Raw genomic sequence first — 17,206 nt, 5'->3', positions numbered from 1 at the left:
TTCCCCTGACTTCAGCTCAAGGTAGCTGGGATAGGCTCCAGTTTGCCTCAAGAGATCAGGCCTAGTTTAGGTCTGTATATCCGCTGCCAATATGCTAATATGGTTTCACGAGCAATTGAATCTCTGGAACATTTATTAACTTGTTGTGTCTTTCTAAAGCAGGTAGGCCTATTTGCATGCCAAATTCCATCTTTATGTTACCAGGGCTACATGGCTGAACCATGTAATTCCTGATAATGCCTTTGTTTTGCTTTGTTTTGTTTTTTTCTTTTGTTATTTGCAAATTTGATAGATTCGCAGCTGTAAATACCTAAAAACACTGAGAACTGGGAATCCTACAATGCTGAACCATATTTTCAAAAGATCTCAACACTCCACTCTCATATACTGTAAGTCATGAGCATATTAACCTCCCTCACAATCCACTCTGAGCAGCAAAAAGGGGACTTATTAATACATTATTTTGGGTTCATCCATATGGTCTATACTTTTGTCCATACCGCGTGCAAATGCAAGATGTTGTGACTTAACTCCTCCGGATAGTTTAATAGAAAGGGTTTGCAATGGCATAATGGGGCATGAATTCCTGTTCAACACAAAACCAGGGAGGGGCTCTCTCAGGTGGAAGTGACCAATAAACCAAATGTCTGGGACCGAATGCATAATAATAAAACAAAATCTTGAGTAGGCTAGCCCACCTTTGTAAAAGTAACTTACTGAAATTTAATCAGGGATTCTCACCATTCCAAATGAAGGACTTCGCTATGCTATTAAATTGCTTGAAATAAGAGAGGGGGACATCTATAGGGAGAGATTGTAGTAGGAAGTTGAATTTTGGAATACAATACATTTTAATAACATTAAACTTCCCAATCATAGATAAATGATATTAAGCTCACCTGCCCACATCCCTTGAAAACCATTTTATTAGGTTAACTTTATAATTTTAACTACTAAATCACACAAAGAACTTAGAAAAGGAATGAATATTTCTGTGGAGGCTAGGGAAAGATCTAGTGGGGTAGGAGATGAATAGTAAAATATCATCTGCGTAAAGCAAAAGCTTATGCGCCATACCGTCTCTGTTACTGTCGTAACCGCCGTTCCCTGATGGAGGGAACGAGACATTGTGTCAATGTAGTGACACTAGGAATCACTCTTGGGAGCCCCAAAACTCATTCAAATCTTTGAGAAATGCCAATGGGAATATGCAAGTGGAATTTGCATGCCACTCCCCCGGACATACAGTTATAAAAGGAAAAGGAATGCCCACTCTCATTCAGGTTTTGTACAAGGTCTCGGCCATTTCAGCGGCTAGTACAGCGTTGTGGCAAGAGGGACACAACGTCTCTTTACCTCCATCAGGGAACGGAGGTTACGACAGTAACGGAGACATTCCCCTTCTGTCACTCACACTGTGTCGATGCAGTGATACTAGGGGTCCCTATAAAAAATGCCACAAAAGCTGAACCGTGTTACGTGAACTGCTGATGCAGGTGCAAGCAAGCTGCTGCGTGCGTAATACTAGGTGCATCAGACTGAACGTAACCTCCCCCAACGCCCCAAAAGACTCATGTAGTTCCCCACATCCCTGAGGGGGGGAAGCAACATAACTAGCATCGGAGCTGGCCTCACCTTCCACGGCCTTTTCTCTCTATTTTATATCTCTACAAAGTACTAGATTTGGCTGGGGCCATCTAATGCTATTATACGCATCGGGGAGGTTTTCTTTTTCTTCCCTATACTTTCAGGGGGGAAAGACCCTGCGGAGACCAAATCCTGCCCAAAAGGGATGTCAACATGTGGCAATACGACACATGGGCTCACCAGCCGCACTTGGAAGAGGTGCGGTGGTAGGTCCTGCCTCGTAGGTGAGGAGCTCAACAAACACAGCGACCAGGGGCAGAGAGAGCTCTGCCCAAGGGAGAGGTGGGTCTGCCGACAGGGAGAACGTACATGGAAAATACATCACAGGGTGTTACCGGAGGAATCAGCACCTGTGGAGCACCTCTCCCAGTACAGGGCATATTAGTACCCATAGTGGGTCTGGCTGTGAATTTGCAAGCCACAGGGCTAGGGAGGAAAAACATCCAGGGTACACAACTTCGTGAACTCGACTGGGGGTAAAAGCGCATGTTTTCGCCTTAGGGGAGGGGAAAGGTGCTATACGCAAGTGCTACGCCTAGCCAGCTGTTCCATATTACCAAACTCGGCCTGTATCTGTTAGGCCAATGCGAGGGCGTCCACAGTCCATTGGGTAAGCCTCTGTTTGGATACAGCTCCTCGAGACTCATCACAACCGGCTGGCCGCAGGTGTGGTGCAGCCGGGCACGCGAAGGCGGTGGTGGGGGGGGCACATTCGTGGCGCCCTGGCTGCGAGTGCTCGGTGTCTGGTTGCCATGACAATGGTGGCCGTGAACACCGCTTATGTGAGGAAACCGCTCTTTTTTTGACAATGTGGATACCGCAGCCCATTCAGGGTGCGGAGAACACAACACATAAGGAAACAAAAGATTTACCTTCCGGCCCTCCACTGGAGGTTGGAGTGGTCTGGGTACCAGCTCAGAAGCATACATCTCATCCATCTCAGGGGCATTTAGGAGCCAAGCAGTGAGGTGGGGGGCATCAGCTTCCTGCAGGGGGCTCTATGCTGGGGCCAAGAACTGTGCTCGGACTGCCCTCGGCGAGCAGATGGAGTACAGGATCTTGAGTCACGCCGGGGCAAGATGTGCTGTATAGCCTCCATCTGCTTCTTCACCACTGAGAACTGCTGTGCAAAGTCCTCAATGGTGTCACCGAATAGGTCGATCTGGGAGATGGGCGTGTAGAGAAAGCGAACTTTGTCGGCATCCCTCAACTCGACCAGATTCAGCCACAGTTGGTGCTCCTGGACCACCAAGGTGGACATCGCCTGCCCAAGTGCAGGGTCAGTCACCGAGTGCAGCTCCTGCAGCACATTGGGATCAGAACTACCCACGTTCAGCTCTTTCCGTGCCTTGGCCTGGTGTACTTGCAGGAGGGCCATGGAAGTAGGGTGGAGGTGGCCTGTCCAGCAGCACTGTAGGCTTTGGTTGCCAGAGATGATGTAGTCCTACAGGCCCAGGAGGGGAGCACTGGAGAAAAGGCACGTGGCCGTGAGCAGCATCCTGATCAACTAATCAACTAGCTGCAAGGGCTTAGGGGAGGACGGAGGGGTCCAGTCCAACCCGATACTCGTGGCGGCCCAGGCAAGCATAGCAGTTAGCTCTGTGTCAGCCTCAGACTGGGCAGGCAGACCCAAAGGTGGCAGCCCAGTCGAGTCCTCGGTGTCTGACATCGTCAGTGCAATCTCCGATGCAGTGATCAAGAACTCATCCTGCTCGCGAGCCCCAAATGAGACGTTAAACTGGCCATGAGGTGAGCTGATCTCATCTCAGAACTAAATTTGGGCAAACAAGCTTGCTGGGGAACAGGAAGTCCATGGGGATTCCGTATAAACTTCAAACAAAAAAGGAGCCAGTTCTGTAGCATAAGATCAAAAAAATTCAGGGGCTAGGCCATCTGGCCTGGAGCCTTAATTACCTTGCCAAGCTCCTCCAAGATTATCTCAGAATCAAGATAATTTTTTAGCTCAGTCATCAGTTTAGGGACATCTATTGGTTCCACAATGTTTCTAATATCTTCATCAGTAGATGAAGACGTGGAACTATAGAAATCAAGATAGAATTATTTTAAAGCATTATTAATATCAATGGCCGAGGTGAAAATATCTCCACCAGCAGATCTGTTTTATATATCTAGCCAGAAGTTTTCCTGTTTTGTCCCCCGACTCAAAATATGACTGGCTTGCCCTTAATAGCCAAAACTCCACCTTCTGCATCAAAATAGTATTATATCTGTATTTCAATCGGGTCAATTCTCCGAGGCCATCAGACAACATTCGGTGCTTTAGCTCTGCCTCGGCATCTTTAATATTCCCTTCCAGTTCCAGGAGTTCTCATGCTTTGGATTTTTTGGTGAATGAGGCATACTGTATGATCACATCGAGTGTAACACTCTGTGAGCTTGCTCGATTTCATCTGATGGACTGTTATGTCGAGCAGTCTCAGTCTAGGAATTTCACCATATCTCGGCCTTCCTCCTCCTCAGGAATTTTGTTTCAGACATTGTTTCGCCGGTTATGATTCTCAAGGTCTTCCAACTTTTCCCAAACTTACTCCAAGTCTGTATTGGTTGCTAGCAGCTAATTCCCTCTTCGATTACTCCAGATAATCAATCCGTTTCTCAACATCCAACACTCTTGTAACCATCTCAGTGAATTTCGTCTCCATGGCAGAGATTGATTGACATATTACAGCCAGCATTGCCGACATGTTCAACAGTTGACGCTGAATCTCTTCCATTACACCGTTTGCAAGTCCCCGGTCTACGGCCTTGTCAGGGGCTTCAGCTTGAGCACACAAGTGTCTTTTAATTTTTCCAGAGCCTGATATATTAATATCAGGTATACATAATGTCTTCCTAGAACAGTCAAGAATCAGAGTGTATTGAATCTCACTGGTTTATAACATAAAATAGCAAAGTGCGCAGAGCTCACCGCTCACATGTCCGACCCTCGCATTGTGCCACGTGACTCTTGTTTTGCTATGTTGATGTATTTCTTCTATTGCAGAATGTGGCTGTTTAGCTTCTATTAGAAAACCCTGTCAGTATTGCCTTTCAAGCACTACAATATAGTCATCAAATCTGTGCCATGTCATCTTCTGATCATGAGAATAAGGTTAGAGTATAGGATAATGCTGTATTCCAGGTAGCATGATGAAGCTTGTAGCTGCGACCTGAACGATATTCTAGTGGTATTGTGCTTTTTGAGCCCGCCTTACTTGTTTTTTTGGATTCTGCTCTGGTATACCCGGGTCACAGTCTTTGTACTGGTAGTCGTACAGACCACTACATTAACTTTCCACCTAATATACACATAGGCACTTCAAATGGTGTTTATGTTGTCAAGCTTTTTCAGGGGTCACTGAGGTCAGGTCAGTCACAGCTCCTGTAAACTTCCAAACCTTTCAAGTTTCCACCATGCAAGAGCAGATTGATGCTTTTGATTTGTCCGTTTTGTCAAGGAAAGAGCAAGGTAAGGTTAGGACCTTTGTTCCTTTAGTTGGATGCTAACCATCCTCTCCCAGGAGGTGAATGCTAGTTATGCCCTCCCAAGAGCAAGTAGTTAAGGTGCAGCCAATTGCTTATCCAAACTTCAGTCTTAGGCCCACATGTCCAATCAGTCTTCCATGAAACTCAAGTTTCTTAAACACAAGTGGGCCATGACTTAAAAAAATGTGTCTGATAGTGACTGAAAAGTTTGGGGCTAATGAGAAGCATCGAGCAAGGTCTAGAACAGGGGTGCCCAACCCTGCTCTTGGAGGGCCATTGTCCTGCAAAATTTAGCCCCAACTGTAATCAAACACACCTGAACAAGCCAATCAAGGTCTCCAGGATTACTTGAAAATTTCAGGCAGGTGTGTTTGATTAGAGTTAAAGATAAACTCTGCAGGATAGTGGCTCTCCAAGAACAGGATTAGCCACCACTGGTCTCGAACACACCAATGAGTTGGTAAGGCAGCGTGGCATTAGTCAGGCATGTTATTTGAAGTGGCACATGGTTTCAGGAACATGAAAAGTGCTAGTCCGCCAATGACATGAAGGTAATTTGTTAAGTCTCAAGGCTAGGGCTGGGTATAGAGTTGAATACATTTTAGGCACCGACCGAATTGCTTCTAAACTATCGAGTATAAAACAAAATTGTTTGTGTACCAAATTTCGATACCTAAGGGGTTAATCTCATCAATGTCAGTGATACGCATGTAGCATGCTAGATGTGCCCAAATCTAAAAGTGCTGGTGATTGGCTGTGTTTAGGCATCAAGGAAAAACATTAGTTTATGCCGGTTACGCCCAGAGACGTGGCTCACACATGAGGCTTTAGTGTGTATGCATCCCAACACCCGTAGATGTAAAAGATGTGGAAAAGATCAAATGTGTGGCTACATTTCACCAGGCTCAATGCCAATAGAGATATCTAAAAATATATTTTTTGAATGATACCCAGCCCTACTCAAGGCTGATAAAGGTTCCTGGCCATAGATTTTACCTTGGTTGAACCTTCCTTTTTTGGGACTTGAAAAAAAAAAGTTCTGGTTAGGATGGACATTTTCAGTAAGTACACACTGTCTCTGTCCACATGTCCATTAGGCTGAGACAGTGGCACAGGTCCTTGTAGGATAATGGTTCTATAAGTTTGAAGTCCCTGCCTGCCTCAGTCAGGGTCAGAGATTTGAATCATCTAGGATTCAACATCTCTGCACCCTTTAAAATGTTCAGAAGTCTTACATTACCTCTTACCATCCACTAAGACCCTGCACAACCTTCTGCACACCCTACCTGTCTTCAAGAAAAGGGACTGAGTGTTCTGCATTCCCATGGTGTTTTAAGTTTTTAACACCAAACCTAACCAAGCAAATGATCGGTCTCCATATTCTCTAATGTTAAGCCAACATCTTTGGAACCAGTTGCAGTTTGTGTGCATGAATGGGTCCTAGAGCACCAAACCTGGAGGTGGCCTTTGAAGGCACGTGACCACATAAAGTCTGCTCCATGATCAGTATGTCCACAATGCTGATCCTTTTTGTTGGGCAGATTATTGATGGCCTATTACTACAACCCCAATTCCGAAAAAGTTGGGATAGTATGAAAAATGCAAATAAAAAACAAAATAAGTGATTTGTAAGTTATATTCACCCTTTGTTATATTGAAAGCACTACAACTACACATTATATGATGTCTTAACCTGTGAATTTCATAGTTTTTTTTTTAATGTAAAGTCATTTCAAATCAGATGATTGCAACATGCTCCAAAAAAGTTGGGACAGTCGAGTGTTTACCACTGTGCAACATCGCCATTTCTTCTAATAATACTTACAAAGCATTTGGGAACTAAAAGACTCAAGTTTGCTAAGTTTAAAAGTGGAATTTTCCCCCATTCATCCATTATGTAGATCTTTAGCTGCACAATTGTACGGGGTCTTCGTTGCCGTATGGTGTGCTTCATAATGTGCCACCCTTTCTCAATTGGAGACAGGTCAGGACTGCAGGCAGGCCAATCTAGCACCCACACTCTCTGCTCACAAAGCCATACAATTATACTCCAGGCAATATGTGGTTTGAAGTTGTCCTGCTAGGAAAATGCAGGGACATCCCTGGAAAAGATGCGCTGGATGGCAGTAAATGTTGCTCCAAAATTTGCCATGGGAACTGACTCACCCTGGCCCATACAGACACTGGCTTTTGGACTTGACACTAATAACAACTTGGATGGTCCTTTTCCTCTTTGACCCCTTCAGGCCCCTTCAGACAAAAAAACACAGTTCCACTGTCCTTCTTTCCAGGATGAGACAGAGTTCAGAGAATTCAGCAGCACTTCTGGACAGTGTTGATGTAGGGCTTCTGCTTTGCATAGTAAAGTCTTAACTTGCCTCTGTGGATGCAGCTGTCTAAAATAATAAACGCCTCTCAACAACTTCTTCTCTTGTTGATGTAGCGTGCTGTGTCATCACAAAACACAGTTGCAGCTGCCCTGTTCTTGCAAGAGGATGTGTCTAAAGGGATGTATTTCCTGTGACAGTACTCTCAATTTTCACACGTGTCTCAAGCAAATATGTCACCCCCATATAGGGTAAAGAACTATTTCATTGGTGGGTCTAGTGGAATGTTCTTTTCCTGGGCCATATAATGATGAGCAGGACAATACATTTTGGAGAATGATCTGATACGCTCTGTTGTGTGTCGTTTCTTTCTCCCCTCGCGTGTATTCGGATTGAGACAGCGACTGCAGACCTGACTTATGCAGACCTATACTTAGGGCCAATTCTAAAAATTCCCTACAAGCTGCGAATGGTGTTGACTAACATAGGTTTACTAAAGTTATCCCAAGACCATTTTCACGATATCTATTACAGATGAATAAAATTTTTTAAGACAGTTATATCTCTGAGCGATCAGAGATCAAGCGCATTCAAAAGTGGTTTTCGCCTTGAAGATTTGACCAGATTCCTTGAATATTTTATCTATATTGTGCTGCAGAGGGTAAAATTCTCAAAATCCTTCCAATTTGTCGTTGGGGAACATTGTTCTCAAAGTTCTGGATTATTTGCTGAAGCATCTGTTGGCAAATGTACAAGTCTTGAGTGATCTCTTGAAGGTCTAGGCTGTTTTTGGAGGCTCCTTATCCAGTATAAGTTACTATGACACAATTGCCTCACCTGTTTAACATCGCCTTGTTGTTTCAACTCGTCAAATTGATATTAGTCTTAAATTTTAAATTAATGTTCATTTTCAATTCAATTTCAATTCTGAAATTCACAAGGTAAAACATCATATAAAGTGTAGTTGTACTGCTTTCAATATAGCAAAGGCTGGATATAATTTACAAATCTCTCTTTTTTGAATTGGGGTTGTATATATATCTTCTGTGTATATTATGTCTGGAGCATACCACCTGGATATGTGTCAATTCTGAGTAACCATACCTTCTGTTATTGCCTGAAATAAATGTGCTACTAGCTGTTTGGCTAGCTTGCTACACATTGCTTACATGCTGTGGCTAATTTTAGCATACCTGTTCATACTTCTGTTCCAATTAAAATGCTTTGCCTTTTAACAAGTATGCATCTGTATGTAATCAGTTCCATATTGCTGGGTGTCAGCTTCATTGATTTGTTTACTTCTTAGTACATTTTGTAGTTGATTTTGCTGCTGTTCTTGGGTTTTTGGAGTGCACTTTTGTCTAGTTTCTGTCTGAGAGTGCTGCTGTCAGGGCTGGACCTGCAGTCGACCTTTATACCTCGGAGGCTTGATTAGCCTAATACGGGACCGGGTGCGCAAGATCACGACCCGGCCCCGCCCTCCGCCCTGCCACACTATCCTTTTCTAGTGTTTATTCTTTGTGAAACTTTCTAAAAGTCATACTGTATATCAGCTTTGCATTTAGAGAAGTCCTCCCATTATTTATTTTAGCAATATGAATAGTCTTCTGTAAGGCCAAGACCTTTAATCACAGATTTAAAGCCAAGACATGACTTCCAGTTACTGTCAACTGTGCTTTCAGAGAATCATTTATTCACTGATTCTAGACTTTGCATTATATAAATTACAGTTTTGCCTCTTTTCTTGTGAACCTTATTACTAAAGAAAATGTAGCACTCTGAGCACAATTAACTAGAGCATGGGCTAGAGAAATGAAAGTTATGTGGATCTAAATTGTAATGAAAGATGTTATGGTATTAATTCCAAGAATTCCATGTTTTCACCTGAGCACCAACAATCCTTCTGTGTCTCTAGCTAGTGGTCTGCATTTTTGTGATACAAACCACCACAAAGGGGTAATTGTAGTGAGAAAGTCTTTTTATAAACCCTAGAACCAAGGAGTTTGATTTCACCTGCTGAAATCTACTTCAAAGGCTGTATTAAACCAGTGCATCATGCAGCAGTATCCACTTTTCTCAACCAAAATGAGATCTCCAGACCTTCTCAAGTGTGACATGAGTCAATGTTCGTACTGTATAAAGAGCTGTAATCTGGTTTTGTAAAGATGAGAGGGGCCTGAAATTTCATAGAATTTCATGAAGGTAGAGATTCTATGTGAACTGTAATTAAACCGAGACTAGTTTTATGAGTAGCACTGTTATTTGAAATAACTTTTATTTTCTTAGTGCTGTAAAGGGCTTGTTTTGCAGGTTTTGTGGGTCGTGGTTGTAACTAGTCTTTGTTTTACCTTTTATACAAATATTTTGATTGCATATTTGTCATTGATCTATGTTTGTTTCATGCTTGAGTTGGGCAGATACTTGCAGGGTTCAAAAGTAAGTTATGTTCTGTCTGTAGTCCATGATATACAGTATTAAACTCCTTAGATACCCGTGTAACTGCTGTGTGCATTTTCTAGTTCCCTTTTTTGATTTGTAGCTAGTAGCCCCTAATAAACAAGCAAATAAATAAATTAAATTCTAGAGCAAATATTTTATCTAAAAATGTATGTCCACATATGTGGACAGTGAGACTACATTTTGAAATTGTAAACAACACCAAGCTATAGAAATTCTGATTTGTTTTCATCATTTAGTTTATGTATCCAGGAGTGTTGATTATTCAAGTTTTTGAGATGTTACAGACATTACAGCTGATTTTCTGTAAAGTTGAATAAATAATTCTGATTCAAAGTAATGTCCAGCATCATCCAATCACCATCAACCATTTTAAACTAAAATGTAGCATTATAAATTCTGAATCTATGTGCTGATTATGATTGTCTCATGTCTGCCAGACATGTTGAGTGATCCAAACATCATCTGCAGCCTGAAACTGAACTTCTGGTCAGACCTATAGGATGCTCCCTTGCTCCTTTGCTCCCTATTTAGTTTCGGTTGAAGCGAAAAACAAAGTGTTTTTTTTGCTTGAATGACCCATCTCACGAGTGGGGGCTGCATGTACTGTTGCTCTCATGCACTCTCATGAACACGCAAAGGAGATCAATGGTCAGTCAAGATTTTCTCTAAATAATCGATAAGATTACAGTTTGTAATCGGATTGACTTCTACATTATACTTTTGTGTCCTTTAGAAGCTAGAAGAGGCAGTCACCATAAACTGACATTGTATGGCATCACTGAGAACAAGATTTTTCCACAATTTCTCTCTTTGTCTAATATAGGAGCCATATAGGATTATAACAACACAGGGGTGAGCAAACAATTATTGAATTTTCATTTTTGGGTGAAATATCCCTTTAATAGAGAGTTAAATACATTATTTTGTTTAGGGCACAGCACATCGAGTTTAAGCACACAATAAGCAGACCAACCGCATTAGAGTTTCCACTAATTAGGAAAACTTCCCTCTGATGTCACCAGACTGGAAGGGCAAATAGCAAGAGAGAGAGAGAGAGAGAGAGAGAGAGTGAAAGGGGGGGTCATACAGGCACTCTTAACTTCATCCACAGCTGTTTACAAATCCAGTCTAATCCATGTTTCTCCACCGTGCACTGAAGGTAAGCAATGTTTCCTGATCCATACGTATTAAGATGCTGTAAATGTAATTATGCACTTTTAGATACATGTACCACTGTGGCCTAAAGGTGAGCTCTCACGGGGATGCTGTCAAACAGAGCAGGTTGCTATGATTTGAAAAGGGTGCTACCACGAGTCTAGAAATCATCAAGATTCAAGTTACAGCATATGATAGATGTGGAAAAGCAGAATGTTTTATGTTTTTATTTTGTCTGAAAATACTGACATATATGTCTTTTTATATGTCTGTTATTTTTTGGGAATCACAACTGTGCGATAGTGGTTTGTTTTTTCTTATATGTCAACAGTTTAACAAAATGCTAAAAGAAATGTAATCTGTTAAATTATTAAATGAAAATGTACATGTAAAATACATTTTATATTTCATAAATAAAAAGGTTATTGATGTGCCGTAAAGATGCTTTTAAACGAATCTGGACCACATCGTCATAAATCCATCATCAGTTCTATACATATGTAAGGATAATATTTTTTTTTGTCGGATTTTAATTAATTAACAATTAATTGGTAAGTACAGGATTTCAACAGAATCGAGGATGTATGTGGGTTGACATTAAATACTTTTAGGAAGTTGACATGTGCTGCATTTTTATGTATGCCGCTTTTATGACCTCATCGTAATTGGGCAACTTCATGAAATATTTGTACTTTTACAAATACATTTTCACCACAGGACCATTTAAAATAAAAAAGTGAAGGCAAAAAGGTGATTACAAATAGTGAAAAACTTTTTGACCAGTCGGAGCAGCCATCATTTTCATATTTGTGTATTCTACAAATATTGGATCAGTTTCAGATTAAGATGATCAAAGTGCTCAAATTAGAAAGAGAAATTGACTTTATTCTATACAGGATATTAGTACTGTGGAAAAAACAATGGGAGGAAGACAATGTGGGCGAACCAATGTTTTCATGCAGGACTTGGTTTCCAGGGTTGTTTCCTAAAGGGGTTCTTCACCGCCTCATGGGGAAAGGGGTAACAAGCCGTGCTTTGTACTTACACCCGGGGGACTCGCAGAGAACAAACAAGTTGTTAATTGTTTGTGGGCAAGCGGTCCCGTTGCAAGGGAGCATTTGTGGTAACCATGGACTTGGTGTGTCTGCCAGTGAAAATGAACCAATGAACCTAGGATTGCGACTTCTGTGATGTAACGCTTATGTTTCAATGAGATGTTGTCTTCTTAAAATTCAAATACTGTGGAACCAAAAACCCATGACAGCACAGTGTACTGTTGCCTATTTATTACTCAAACCAATGTAGGTCTGTTTCTGCTAAACAATTGCCATCTATTGGGATAAATTGACCCTAATGGCATGCTCTAATGCAGATCAAAGAAGAGCCTGGGCCAGAGGTCATGGGAGGTTATAAATGTTCCACAGTGGCAATTATCACAGGGCAAGTAATCAGTGTAACCTCCCATTCAGTGTCAGTGCAAGTAAAGTTTCCAATGTCATGGATGCAAACATCGTCATCATTATTAATCTACAGGGAAAATGAGTTTTCTGTAAATGCGAATAGAAACAGATGTTTGCTGTCCTTTTCGCTGGTTGGTGATAAATGAATTGGATTGATTGCTTGTTTGAATATGTGAAATGAATGTGTGAAACCAAACCCATTTGTGAAACCAATGTCCATACTCACATCAACTCACATCATAAACTCAGAATAAATCATAACATGTTATATGTTTATGATTGAGTAAACAGCAATTTATGTTCCTACATTGTGAAAAACAACTGTACAGAGTAAGGATAAACTAAATTGTGTTCTTCAGATGGTGTCTGGAGAAGTGTTTAGCACTTTCAGGAAAAGCAAGACTCAAAGGTCTTATATGAAAGGTTAGTTTTTAAACCATTTCATGTAATGGTAATGTCTGTAAATTAATGTTTGATGTCATTTAATTTTTTGTCAACCAATTTACAGATACCTCTGTAGCAAACATGAAAATAGGAATCAGTAATGTTAGCCAACACAATGAATATAATGCTTATATGTGTGCATGGTATATTAGATGCAAATACAGTAAATGTTTTTCTTTATCTTTTTGTCCAACAGTCTTCCTGTTTTTTCTACTACTGCAAATGAGTCTTCCCTGTACTGTATGGGGAGAAAATAATACTACAGTAAGCACATCACTGACATCCGTTTCAGATCAGAGCTCAGTGTATACCACACCAGCCTCTGCGATCACCAATATGTACATGACATCTGGAGCTTCCAGTAATCCACCAAACACCTCATCTAACATCAATACAAGTACTGTTCCCTTAGTGAGCACCAGTATGAGCACAGGTATTCTTTGTATCCATCCATCCATCCATCCAGTATTTCTTGTATGATAACAGAGTTTGAACCATGTATTGTATTTTGTCTATAGCTTCAAGCAATGGATCATTAATGGGAAATGACACAACAGTGAGTGCTGAGCAATTCATGTTTATGTAAAAAATCTTAGAAGCATAAAGCTTGGAATTGCAGCTCTTTTTTGTTTATTTGTAACAGCTATCCTGTCCAGAATTTACTTGTACTACAGATTGTTATGCCCAGGTCATGAATAAGACGACAAATTGCCCATCCAATGATTACTTCTGCAAGGTCAGTCTACTACATCAGGGAACCTTGAGTGATAAATAATCCATGCAGATCAATTGTTGCAACTCATAATGATTAAAGAGTTGATTCTTTCTCTGTTGTGCTTCAGTTAACAAAACAGGGCATGAGTCACTCTGTCAACTGCAGTGCCTCATGTGGCACGTCCTGTGGGAATGCGACTCACAGTAATTGCACTGTGGACTGTTGCAACACAACCAACTGCCTCAGCAGCACTCTGATTGCCATCACTAATCCACCCACTACAACAGGTAAGAAACAGTGGTTATAGTTTAGTAGCATAGTAGTGCCCGTGCCCCCCCCCCCCCCGCGCCCACCTTCACTCTAGTGTTGATAAATGCAGATTAATCTTAAAGAGGTCATGAAATGCTATTTTTTTTTTTATAATTGTATAATCTTCCTTTTTGTTTTTTGCACAAACAGTCACAATTTAATAATATATGATCATTTTCCATCTTGTTTTTGCCCCTTTGTCTGAAACGCTTGATTTTGGCATAAGCGCCTCCTTAAAACTTCAAGGTAAATGTCCACTTTTATTATTGGCTAACATCATGCAGCCCCTCAAATTCAGCACACTCAATTGCAAGTGAATGATTCAAAATAGCACAGATGTCCGAAAGAACATGTCCTTGACATGTGTGTGGTCAATACAACAAGAGGCAGCAGCTGAATGAAAGACAATTGCTCGTCCCCTTCAGAAATGTAACTTGACACCATGTCTTTTAAAAGCAGCGGCAGCAGTCAATGATTCTGTGTAGTTAATGTTAATATCCAAAATAATTCGAAACAGTCCAGATAGGTCCCTTTTCGTGTTCAGGAATAGTTAGCCACACAAGGCCTGCTCTCTTGACTTGAACCGCGCACCAGTTGGCGGGATGTAACTACAAATGAGCAATGTTTTGTAACATCACGAACAGACAGAAAGGCTTTCTGCACAGCCTCACTGTGGCAGGGCGGAGGGCATGTCCGTCAACGATCTCTCTCCCCCGCACGGCCCTCTGCAGTCAGACTTTAAACCTCACAGAGGCATAATTAGCCTAATACGGGACCGGGTGTGTAGTATCACGACCCGGCCCCGCCCTCCGCCCTGCCACACTCACTTTTGTCTGAGATCACGCACAGCAAGTGTGTGTGTGAGTAAAGTCTGGCGTTTTGTTAATCTTAATAAAAGTGTATGGTTGTAACAATGGTTGTAAATTATATTCTAAAATTTGAAGACATTGCAAATTTATTAAAGAATCATGATTTCTGCATAAACGCAATTTTCTTTACACATAAATACAATTAGTGAATGAGACCCATTATTTCAAACATATGCGATTGGTGATGTTTAAATCTTGACTCTTTTTTTTTTGTAATATTGTCTTGCAATGAATAGCTACAACAAAAGCCACTACTTCAACCACAACCACAAAGGTCACCGTTGCACCAACCCAAGCAAATAACGTAAGACACATGCAGCAAATTTGCCCCCTGTATGGCACAAATATACAAAAACATGTTGACAGGTTTTGACTTATGTTGCCTTTGTTTTCTTTACTCCTGATAAGGGCAAGAAGTGTCATAGTTTCACTTGTACTGGAGTAGCCTGTTACAAAAACGTCTTATCCAACTCCATGATGTGTCCCATTGGTCAAGATTACTGCATGGTAAGATTTTTCTCTATACTGCATATTTTACAAATCCATTAACCATTATGAAGAAAAAACTTGATGGACACTGGAAAACTCTTAAAGACAACAAGCTGTGATGCTATTGGTAAATATAATTTTTCCCAACCAAACAGCCATGTGTGGTGGGGTGAGCAAGAGACACACACAGTGGGTGTGGCATCAGGCCATGTATAGGCATTTATTTTAAAAGTCCAAAACAGGGAAAATAAAGTGTCCTTGGGGTAAAGTTTTCAAAAGAAAGGGGAAATCTAGCGCCCTCGCGGTGAGACAGGGACTCTGCACAAGCTCCCCTCCTGGTTACGAGATGAGAGTGACAGCCTAACTTCCCTGAGCTCCACGATGAATGTGAGGGGAAAGCAGCCCGGCTTCCTTGTCTGTTGGCCGAGACGTGTGCAATAATCCCTGTTGACTCATCAACCTGTGCCGGGGTTCTGGGGTGTGGGTCCATTGTCTCATCTTATCCATGCCGGTACCCACCCCACTCTTTTTCTGGACCTGCGAGGACACCTGCATGCATGTACTGGAGCTAGAGACCGGTCTATCAAGTAGAATCACTTTAAATGGCCCTCAGAAGAGGCGGGGCAACAATAATCCAAGGGAGGGCATGTTGTTTCGACACACTTGGTTACAATACCAGGAAAGTTTCTTATTGGAACAATATATGTATGGGAAGTCTTCGTTCTATATGAGCCTGTCCATTATGGGGTTATAACAAAACGGGTTAATTTTGTTGCCATGTCGTGCAATTATATTTATGTGGTGGATGTCACTGGGGTGTTGGGTGTGTAATTTGTGTTGTCTTTAAACCATAATACTACCATTCTTTATTGGAAATTCAGTTATATTTAGGAAACATTACTATTCAATCCCCATAATACACAGTAATGTTGAAGCACAGCAACATATCTGCTTTCTTTTCGTAGCTAAAAAAGACAACAACCGGGAGTGAAGAATCTTGGCAGGGCAGTTGCAGTACAGATTGTAGAAAGTTGCAATCTTGCACAGCCTCAATCAGTCCCTGCTATTTGGAGTGCTGCAATGCTACGTCTAACTCCTGCCTTTTACTATCAGGTGTATTAAACATGCCCAGCTCTGCCTCCAGGGGTCCTCACTCCTCTGCACTGCTCATGGCCTCTTTACTGCTCATCTGGATAATGAGAGCCCTTACTCCTTAAATGTGTAACAGGTACATTTACTAGGCAATTTAGGGTTGAGCCATTTTCATTTTAGAAGAGTTTATCTGAGTGTGTATGTGTTTTAAAGTTGATTGTACTTCTTTTACTGTCACTTTGACATTATATGTGATGTAAACAACTGGAGTGTGTGTGTGTGTGTGTGTGTGTGTGTGTGTGTGTGTGTGTGTGTGTGTGTGTGTGTGTGTGTGTGTGTGACTACTAAATGTGTGAGAGGTAGAATAAGTGTGTTTGTGTGTGTGTGTGTGTGTGTGTGTGTGTATATATATATGTTGATAGATGCCAAATAATCTTTACCACATGCATCCTTAGAGAATTATATAAAGTGGAAACATGCCTGTTGTTGGATTCTGTAAATCACAGAGTTAGATTTAAATAATTCACAAAGGAACATAATACTGCAGCGACATATATGAGGTTTGTATTATACCACATACCGAGTTGTGTCTATTTAATTCATTCTTGCTGTCTTTTCACATTAATGGCGCTGAACTTTGATTATAGTCAATCATCTAGTTACCTGAAGCCTCTTTTTATTTGACTTATTTTGTTTGGTGTCCATTGTAAACATGTAACTTTTTCACTTTTGTTTTTAATCATTTAAATTAAT

General features: G+C 41.3%; 1 protein-coding gene across 1 annotated transcript; it reads left to right on the top strand.

Moving 5' to 3' along the window:
• The first annotated feature begins 10,964 nt into the window (after nt 1–10,964).
• LOC127655543 (keratin-associated protein 10-10-like) lies at nt 10,965–16,791 on the top strand. The gene is made up of 9 exons (XM_052143432.1): nt 10,965–11,079; nt 12,895–12,958; nt 13,176–13,412; nt 13,498–13,535; nt 13,623–13,715; nt 13,822–13,981; nt 15,109–15,176; nt 15,281–15,379; nt 16,327–16,791. The coding sequence occupies exons 1-9, from the start codon at nt 11,056–11,058 to the stop codon at nt 16,576–16,578; spliced, it is 1,035 nt and encodes a 344-aa protein (XP_051999392.1). The 5' UTR covers nt 10,965–11,055; the 3' UTR covers nt 16,579–16,791.
• Nucleotides 16,792–17,206: the final 415 nt, after the last annotated feature.

The sequence above is a fragment of the Xyrauchen texanus genome, chromosome 15 (assembly GCF_025860055.1).
Source record: "Xyrauchen texanus isolate HMW12.3.18 chromosome 15, RBS_HiC_50CHRs, whole genome shotgun sequence".
Taxonomy (NCBI): domain Eukaryota; kingdom Metazoa; phylum Chordata; class Actinopteri; order Cypriniformes; family Catostomidae; genus Xyrauchen; species Xyrauchen texanus.
The sequence above is the reverse complement of the archived record's forward strand: the minus strand, read 5'-3'. Positions and strand labels throughout refer to the sequence as shown.